Source organism: Mustela lutreola, chromosome 3 (assembly GCF_030435805.1).
Source record: "Mustela lutreola isolate mMusLut2 chromosome 3, mMusLut2.pri, whole genome shotgun sequence".
Taxonomy (NCBI): domain Eukaryota; kingdom Metazoa; phylum Chordata; class Mammalia; order Carnivora; family Mustelidae; genus Mustela; species Mustela lutreola.
Genome location: NC_081292.1, coordinates 192,389,670 through 192,399,711, shown reverse-complemented (window position 1 = coordinate 192,399,711; position 10,042 = coordinate 192,389,670). Strand labels below are relative to the sequence as shown.

Here is a 10,042-nt window from a genome sequence, read left to right as displayed (position 1 = left end):
CCAAGTTGTTTTGTGAAAGTAATCATTAACAAATGTTATATTCTTAGCATGTCAGCTTTAGGAAGTTTCCCTGATTAGGTTTCCTTTTTTCTTTTTTTGGTTTAATATGTGTTATTTTTGAAAATGTAAGTTGGGATATTACAAAACAGATCAGTCAAAAGAGGTAAATATCCAACTTTCCACCAGACAGCTCCTTTCGCATGTCCCACTTAACAGGCAAATATTATCTTCCTCCTCAAACCTGTTCCTCTTCCTGTATTCTCTCTCTAGGAGAGAGTCACTGCTGTCTACCCAGTCCGCCAAGCTAGGACCCTGGTAGCCATTTTTGCCTCCCTCTTCACTTGTCTCTCCACATCTAGTCATTAAGCCCTTCGATTCCATCTCCCTAAACATCTGAAGGCCTTTCCCTCCACTTCAGTCACTGCCACTGCCTTCTGTCCTAGTTGAACACAAAGTTTCTGAATTGGCCTTGTTGCCTCCTTGAGTCCTTATTTGTCTCGCTACAAACCATCTGAAAGTGATTCCTCGACTTTACGTTATTCAATTGTCACATGTTTGCAGGATAAAATCTATCCTCTGTCCCTCAGCATCTACTATGGGGTCAGTTAGTTCTAGGTTTGACTCCCAGACTCAAGCCCTTTCCAGCAGTCTGACCTCAGACAGTAGGATTCTCTAAGCCTTTGTTTTGTCATCTCTGTGAGCTCACTGAGGGCAGGAGGCTTTCTCACATACAGTGCCTAGCATGTGGGAGAGAATATTAAATGAAGGGAAAACATTTTAAAATATACATTAAAAAATTGTCCTTCCTTAAAAAAAAAAAAAATCCTGATATACCATGTCAATTCCTCTCAAGTTTTACTTCTGTCTTTATTTTCTGGTAATCACGATAAGGTGCCTGGGGTGGTCTGCACTATCTGGGATCAAATCCCGGCCCCACACCTGAGCGATCACGTGTCCAATGTTATTTCGTCTCAATTTCTTCTTTAGTATCTGTAAAAGGATTGTGTTTGAGGGTTAAAGGAGTGCCTCACTTGGAACGGGGTAGGGCACGCAGTTAAGTGCTTGCCAAACTATCATCATCATCAAATCAGGACCGTGTCACCCCGTTTTGTGGTTCTCAATTTCGTATGAGAAAATCGTGCTTAGTGGACTGTTGGCCAAAGATAAAACACCTGGAAACTCCTGCCTTGGAAGGGAGTAAACGGAAGGGAGAAAAGCGAGTTGGTGAATCCCCGCGTTTCTGGGCTGGGAGGGACCAGGTCGGTCCCCATTTCACCGATAACGAAAGGGAGGGTGACGTGTCCTCGAGTCTCATGCAAGACACACAGCCACAGCGCCTTCCTGCGAGCGGGGCCAGGGCTCCGGGAGTGGCTGCGCTTACGTGGCAGGCGAAAACTGAAACTTGGGGGGCAAGAGAGGGGCGTCTGGTTACGAAAACGGTCAACAACTCGGGGGGAACTAAGTTCGGCGACCAATGCATCCCATGAGTCAGCTGTCGGACCCGCTGCAACCGAGCTCCTGACGGCATCGGCTCTTTACTAACAAGACTTTCTGTAAAGCCCACCGACCCAGGGCAGCTTGGAGCCACAAACGCCCGCAGCGCTTCCCGCAGAACCGGAAAACTCCCGGCTGCGCGAGATGAATGGGAGCTGGAGTCGGAGGCGCGCCGCGCGGGGGGCGGAGCCGCCGCGGGGCGGGGGCGGGGCATTGTGAGTCACGTGCCACCGCACCGAGGCGGGCGCGTGGAGGGAACTCTGGGCGTGATTGGTCCCTTGTAACCAGGTGACCACAGAATGCGTTCCGGTTGGCAGGCGCCAGCCAGGCCAGCGGACTTCAGTCGGGAGGTGGCGGCGGAAGGAGGAGGAGCCCCGACCGCGCTCTCTCCCGGCAGTGGCTGCGCGTCTCAGCGCTTGTCGGGTCCCCACCCCTTTTAAATAAGCCGGGCTGGTCACCGCCCTCACAGACTAGTTGGCTTGGGGGAGGCGGCGGCAGCGGCGCGGCGGCGGGGGTGCGGCCGGGGCCGGAGCCCTGCCCCGGGCCCGGCGGCTGGGCGGACCATCGGACAGCGGGCGAGGCCGCGCCTGCATGCGCGGCGCAGCCCCGGCGTAGCCCGGGGCTGCCGGTGCCGACCGCGCCATTGTTGGGGGAGGGGGTAGCTGCTGAGCGCGGCGGAGTCGGGGGCGAGTGAAGGCGGCGAGGAGTGGAGGCGCCCCATGGGGAACACCCTGACCTGTTGCGTGTCCCCCAATGCCAGCCCCAAGCTGGGCCGGCGCAAGGGGTCGGCGGTGCCCGACTACGAGTCTGAGATCTACGAGGCTGCGGCCGGGGACGCGGTGGCAGTAGCGCCGGCGCCTGCTGCCGTGGAGCCCGCCGAGTTGGATTTCGGAGCGGGCGAGGGCCACCACCTGCAGCACATCAGCGACCGGGAGATGCCTGAAGGTAAGGAGGAGGCGGGCACCTCTCGTCCCTCTCGGGGGCCGACGCTCTCCGCTCTCGGGCGGTCCCCCGGGACGCAGCCGCCGCCTCGGGCGCCTTCCTGCCCGGAGCCGGCTTGCCCAGGGCTGGGCGCCGGGGATCAAGGCTGGCTCTGCCTGGCGTCCCCACCCTTTATTCTTTCCCCGTCGTGTCCGGCCAGTTGCTCTCCCTCTTCCCTGCCCCGAACGCTCGGTTCTTTCCCCTCTTCCCATTTCCCAGCCCGGCCCGAGACCCCCCCCCCCCCCCCCCAGGCGCAACTCCTTCCTGTTTGTCGGTCTACTTAACATCTCGGGGGACTTTTATAAAGACTTTTTATGAAGACTTTTTGGTATATTCTCTCCCCAAAATGTAAATCCCCCCGTCCACCTCATCTCCCTGTGCTTACCGAAGCGAAGAAACCAGGTAAGAGCCTGATGGTATCCTTCCTCCCACCCGTTAAGGCACTGGACACGCGGGACAGTTGAGACGCATTGTTACGGATCTGTTATTGAAATTCACAGTACAGACTGGCCTGGGAGAGTCCGTGTGGTGTTCCTAAGTAGGCGGTTTTCAGCAGCCTCGGTGGAAGCTGCCTTCCTCTAGAATTTGAAGACGGACGGGAAGAAAATGATGGGAGGAAGGGTCTTGAAATAACTGTGAACGGTGCGGAACGTTACTGCCCGGGCTACCAGAAATACTTTTTATACCGAACGGAGAATCCGGGCAGTTCTCATTACTTTTAATTCCCACTTTGGCCCAAATAGGTCTTCAGCCCTACCTCAGTGACTTAACAGACTTCACTTACTTGTTGCCCGTTCTAAAAATGAGAGGCGGGTGGTTAATAAGACGATTGATTGGTCAAAAGTTTCCGGAGAGGAAAAAAAAAAAAAGCCATAAATTTAGACCTTAATTTGTAATATAAAGGTTTGGTAATTAAGATGTGTGTCATCCTGGGGTGCCAAGGTCGCTTAGTCGGTTAAGTGTCTGCCTTCGGCTCAGGTCAGGATTCCAGAGTCTTGGAATGGAGCCTCGCACCGGGCTCCCTGCTCAGCAGTGAGTCTGTTTCTCCCTCCTCCTCTGCCCCTCCGCCTGCTTGTGGGCTCGCTCTCTCTCTCTCTCTCTCAACCACTCAAATAAATAAATAAATAAATAAATAAAATATATGTTTTTTAAAGTGTCAGATCTTGCACAAGAATGTCTCCAAATCTCTCTTTCCTTCCTCCCCCGCTCCTGTCTATAGAATCGTGTTCAACTTTAAGAATGTTGGGGTAAAAGTTCTGACTAAACGGTTGGGGGAGGAGGGAGGGTAAAGAGGAAATGTTTGATTTTTGCCTCTGGAATTTTGGAAAGGGATGACTAGGTAAAGATAATTCTGAGTAACTGCCTGGCTCTTTAATGAAGTCTTATATCCTTTGAAGTAGAAAACATTGTATCATAAAGATGTTAAAGCCCCATTAGCTCATTTGTTTCATTTGAGTGCCCCAGCTTATTTCATTATTTCCTAGGGGAAATGTCTAGTTCTTTTTCTATGTAAACTTTAGGTGGGCTGTTAATTTGAGTTATAATAATTAAGCCTGTGGATTTACCCATATGATGGGTATGGCTTTGTAACTGGAAAGCACTGCTTTTTCAGAATATTGAAGTGTTGTAAAAGAATGAGCAAATTATGTGAGTTCATTGTACTTTTAAACACAAAGCATGTAAATACTTGTGAAAACTTCCGCTCTTCTTGGTGCTGTAAGGTAAGCAAGCCTCTGAGTGATTTGTCAAAGTAGTTAGTAGATGGGTAGTGTTGGAAGAGAGACCAAATTTGGACCTTTTAATAATTCTTTGAAGATTTTGTGACACATCTTCATGTCTGTCTGATTTGGCCCTTCCAACTACACATAAGGGCATGAGTGTGTTCTCCCTGCATTGCTGATGGAGGAGAGATTCTGAGATGGGCAATGACTGTAACACAGCAGCTGAACAGAAGAAACTGACATGGAAGGGATGGATTGCCAAATTCAGTTCTTGGGGTGCCTAAAAACCTCTTTAGAATGCATCTGTTATTATTTATCCATGCGATAGGCCTGTCTCCGCTTAGTTGATGATTTGCAATTCAGAGGCAACTTTACCTCTCCCTTCCATGTCTGTAATTATTACAGTAGATAAGAGTAAAAGAAGTCATGATATAGCCTAGATTAACCAGTCGGGTAAACGCATTGATGCATTTAAAAGAGTTTGTTCTGGTGATCTCGAATAAGCCAAGAATGCCCTGGACCCAGGAACAGTAAGAAAAGCTGATAAGGTAAGTTACCCAGTATTAAGTATAGGACTATAAGGAGTGTTAAACCAGAAAAGTTAAAAAAAAAACAAAAAAGTTCGTGAATATACAATTTACCTTTTATATTTAACATAGTTAAAATTCATTTTAGTTTGTCTTAATTTTCTTTGATGTTCAATAAAATGATAAGAGAACCCTCAATTTCAGCATTTGCCTATTAGGTTTCCATAGAAACAGGGTCAGAACACCAACTATGAAGTGCAGGCACATTGAAAGTTTGCTTTTAATGTCTCTATTTCAGACAATTTTTACAGGGGAACTAAGAAATACCTACTTAAATAGAGAACATTTTGGCTTTTCCATGATGAAGAATTTAATTGGTTCCTTTCTTAGACGGGAACCTCCATAAATAATGTTGTACCTTGTTTTTCTGAAACATTTCAACATTTAACATTGAAACATTGAAATTTAACATTGAAACATTTGTAAGCCATTTCAAAGAGATATTCCTAAGAACCTAATATAGATTTCAGATAGACTCAAAAGAATTTTTCTACTACCTTACCTTTATCTAACAGTGTATCCACAATAACTGGTGGTAGTATCAATAACACAAAATAAGACAGTAAAGTCCTATTATCCGACCTTATATTACTCATCAACTTTTCATACAGCCTTTTATGTTCCAACCTTACAGTCTTCGCTAATTTGCTTGCCAAAAGTTCTCTCTCAAGTGACCCCTTCTTCCCCCTCCCCCTGAAGAGTGAGTGAGGAAAGAATTGTCAATCTGATGTGGAAAAACCTCTGAGCAACAGAGCTTTCCTCTTTCCAATAGCTATTTTAAACACTTTTTTTTTTTTTTTAATGACAATAGGCATTTGCTCTAAAATATTTAGAAAATACAAAAAAGGGTCACCTGGGTGGCTCAGTGGGTTAAAGCCTCTGCCTTCAGCTCAGGTCATGATCCCAGGGTCCTGGGGTTGGGCTTCCTGCTCAGCAGGAAGCCTGCTTCCCCCTGTCTCTCAGCCTGCCTCTCTGCCTATTTGTGATTTCTGTCAAATAAAATCTTAAAAATAAATATATGTACAAAAAAGTCATTCACTTAGAAAATCCAGAACTTTTATTAATATTTTAGTGTTTCTTATTCCTAAACCTTTCATTTGTATATAAACATTTGTTAATTTTATTTTGTTAACTTTACAAAAATGAGATAGCTTCATGTGCTGCTTTATAGCTTTATTTTTTTTTAATTTATAATATTTGACAGACAGATCACAAGTAGGCAGAGAGGCAGGCAGAGAGAGAGGAGGATGCAGGCTCCCCAAGGAGCAGAGAGCCTGATGCGGGCTCGATCCCTCCATATAGCTTTTTGTTTTAAAGAGAAATAATGGCATAAAGTTCCTGGAACTGTGCTCGACCCCCAGAGAGCACTCAGGATATATTTCCATGGAGCTGCACATAGCTCTACCACATGCCTTTTAATAACTGTTTAGTGTATCTTTGAATGGTTGGAGCACCACTCATTTACCTACCCTTTATGGTTGGGCATCTCTTATAGTAAAACAGAACACAATCCCATTATCATGCTTTATTCTGGGGACACAGATAAAAACTGCTGCATTGTACCTCTCTTTAGAATTCAGATGGTATTCTTTGTCTTATGTCTTGTTCTTTTTGTAGGTAAAGTACTTTAACATTAAATGTTCTTATACCAGATTGAAGTTACTTTTGGTTTTTCACTGGATGTTAGAATTCCTCCTTGAGATTTTTGTGGTTCTTTGTAGACTGTCTTGTGTCTTTAATTCGAAATAACTATTACTCCAAGAGATCTGAAAGTCATGCCGGTCTAAGATGACTTCTCCAAAGAAGCATTAGAAGAAATCTTAGTTGGGGAAATTGGGAGAAGCTTAACTGGATTTGGACACACTGAAACAGAGATTTTTTTAGGCATTGTTCCAGATGCAGGACAGACATAAACAGGGCAAAGCCTATAACCTTAACTTCTTAGATGCTAGAGGAACCTAGGGTTAGACAGCACGTGAATATTGAAAGAACCTCAGATAGTGAAGTGGTGAAAGAAGGTCAAGGATTGGAGGACAGGTTTACACGAAGTGGTGTAAGACTGCTGCTTTCAAGTGACAAGTGTACACAGCCCTTAAAGTGAGAGGGAGCTATGGGAGGATATGGGAGAAGATGCTTCCGATCAGTTCCTCACGTGGGAATATGCTGGTGCAGGCAAAGACAGGAAGACACCGGGATGGAAGCCGCAGGGTGAGGGATGCCAACAGGAATGTGGTAGATTCAGACCTTTAGAATACTGGGGCTTCACAAAAAATTGGGATCTTAGTTTAGTTGTAATGGGAAACTTTTGGAGGATTATATAAAGGGGAATGACATTAATTCTTTAAAAACAAACAGACTAGCCACTGTGTGAGCATGTGTAACATAGGCCTGGATGGAAGCAGGGAGATCAGGTAGAAGTCTGGTTCCGGTAGTTCAGGTGGGAGGCAAGAGGAGACTGAACTGAAAAACAATACAGGCCTAAAATACAGAGCGACTTACAACAAAGATATGAAGCGCAAGCCACAGAACAAATGCAGATGACCCTTAAACATGTCTTCATGCACAGGGGAAATGCAAAATAAAGCTATACTATGGTTCCTCTCCTATTGGGAGAAAATCCACTGATACCACATTCTTTGGTGAGACTGTGAAGGAACAGTTACATTCGTATGTTGCTGTCGGAAATGCAAAATGGTCTGACCCCATAAAGGGGAAATCGGCCCAATCTCACAACATTGCAGATAGATTTAACCCGGAAGTCCTACCCCGAGGAATTTATTCTGAAGATATACCCCACAGGTATGAAATCACATATTCACACAGTTTATGTTGCAATATTTTCAAGAGCAGAGTATTAGAAATAACTAATAAGTGTCCAGTAAGAGGCTGGTAAAATCAACTGGTACCTCCACATAGTGGAGAGCTACGCAGCTGTAAAGAAGAGCAAGGTCCTCACTGCTGTGCAGCGATCTCTAGGTTGCATTACATGGAAGCAGCAAGGAGAGGACACACAGTGATCTGCATGACAGCAGCAGGAGAACTAGATATTTAAACCAAAATCACTGTGAGAAATTCTTACTGCTTGTGTGACTTTGAGTCCTTTCCCTTTAGTGTTCGCCAAAGCACATATTTGCTTGAGGTGATATTGGCTGAGAGTAATGAGTGGACATTTCATGCACTTTACAATGAAATGCTGAATGTTCAGTTTTTGCTTCTGAGTTCGCTTGTGAAAGCTTTTTTTTGTCATTTATTGTGCTTTATATGTTAACGTCATTTCTTTCCATCCTCACGAACAATGTTCTGTGTTACATAGTATAAAAATTAAATGTTTTACACATGAGAAGATGGGCTCTGAGGGGTATAAACTGAGTTCACGTTTTGAAAATGAGATGATAGATCAGGGATATAAATCACAGATATATGGCATACTGTGGTAGAATTTATTGAATGATTTATCATGTGGGCTACTTTGGATACTACTATTTTCCCTTACCGTTTGTGTGTGTGTGTGTGTGTGTGTGTGTGTGTGTGTGTGTTAAAGTACTTAGGTTTTAGAATTAAAATATTAACATTGCCCAGTGTGAAATGAAATAAAGGTAACTCGCAGCCCAGAAATGTTCTCTGACATTCAAGAAACTGAGCAAAAATACTCCTTAGAAGTGTGTAAAGGAAAAAAGACGCACTTCACTATGAAATGGCAGGACTGAGAACCAAGGTAGATTCAGGTACAGAAGTGGTTTAGAAGCCAGAGGTAGGAAGCAGAAGAATTAGGAATTTCCTGGAAGGTGTGGACTCAGGGATAAAATGAAGGTAATTTTAAGACTTGAGAGATTTGTGTTAATGGGCCATAAAATGAGCACGGTATGGTGTAAGGATGACAGCATAGTTCAGTAAGTGCAGGAAGCCTTAAGTGAACAGGTGCCCAGCAGCTGGCCCAGAAAAACTGCTGACATCTTCTATTTAATTGGAATATATTGAAATCAATATATTGAAACAATCTCCTTGTGAAACACACTGCTTTGACACTTTCTTGGTCACTTCCTTCTTTCCCTAATATTTTGACAAGGAAAAATCATTTACTACACTTACAGTTGCATAATTTTACACATTTGGCCTTTAATAATGCATTTCATTTATTCTAAGTTGCTTGTATTTTCACATTTTTAACATCTCTGCATCTTATAACTGGTAGAATCCTTGATTAGGGGGAAAGCAATATTGGATGTCAATAGTTTTATAGATTTCCTCTGTATTTACGTTAAGATCCAAGTTTAATTTTTTTTTTTTGAAGCCCTACTTTCCTACATTAACCTGTCATGCTGTCAAGTTAAGTTGCAATTTAAATTGATTTTTTTAAAAAAGTGATGGGTCTTAAAATACAATTTGAATCATAGCTTCTAATCATGAACTCAGGAGTATTTCTCTTAGGTTAAAACATTCTTAGAGGTTTCCAAAAAAGTAATTTTGGGATAGAGTCACATACAAGATGTACAGTAATTTCATGCCATCTCTCTAAACCACTGTGTGTGCACACATGCCTATGTGCATGTTGGTGGGAGGTGGTAACGCTTCGCTTAATGGTTCGCAGTCTTTCTCTTTCATAGAGCAAATAGGGTAGTTCAGTTGTCTTAGGTTCTTGAGAAGACAGTAAAGGACAGTGCAGAAATACTGTGTGTGTGCTCATCTGAGTTTAATATCTAAAGGCTTAAGTATCCATTCTATAAAATAGCAATGTAGTTTTTGTCATTAGCAAAAATCGCAAGTTATATAGAAATTGTCATAGGCTAGAGACAGAAGATTATTATTTTCTGAAAACCTCATACAAACTGAGAACATTTTACGGTCCTTGTAATTATAGTACATATAATACATACATGTGATAGGCATCTCACCAAAGTGGAAATAATACTGTTAACTATGGGTGAAATAGTTAAATTGTATAATCAGAAGTGCAAATTAGAGACAGTGAACTTCTTCATTTATATCAGTAGGAATTTTTTTCTTTCAGGTATCAGAAGTCAGGGTGGGAGTGAAAACTGGTGCAGTTGATAGCATTACACACTAGAATGCTCCCACCTTTTTAATAAGAAAGCAGCTTTGTATTATACATTGAGTCATGACAACTATTTAACCTTATGGTCTAGTCATCCCATTTTGGAGATCTTTCCTAAGGAGATAGACAAAAAACTATGTATATGAGGATTTTCCTCATAAGAATAGATGTTTGTAAGCAACCTGAACCCTAAAAATATGTGATTG

The 10,042-nt window shown here is 43.6% G+C and overlaps 1 protein-coding gene across 2 annotated transcripts in view; it reads left to right on the top strand.

The window, feature by feature from the left end:
• Positions 1 to 1,844: 1,844 nt before the first annotated feature.
• Positions 1,845 to 10,042, top strand: part of CCNYL1 (cyclin Y like 1) — a 37,531-nt gene continuing 29,333 nt past the window's right edge. Inside the window, exon 1 of one of the 2 annotated variants that reach the window (XM_059168233.1) lies at positions 1,845 to 2,439. In XM_059168233.1, coding sequence (XP_059024216.1) covers positions 2,214 to 2,439 — 226 coding nt within the window. In that variant the 5' untranslated portion in view covers positions 1,845 to 2,213. The remainder of the gene's footprint in view (positions 2,440 to 10,042) is intronic. The other variant, XM_059168232.1, reaches the window with a different exon arrangement.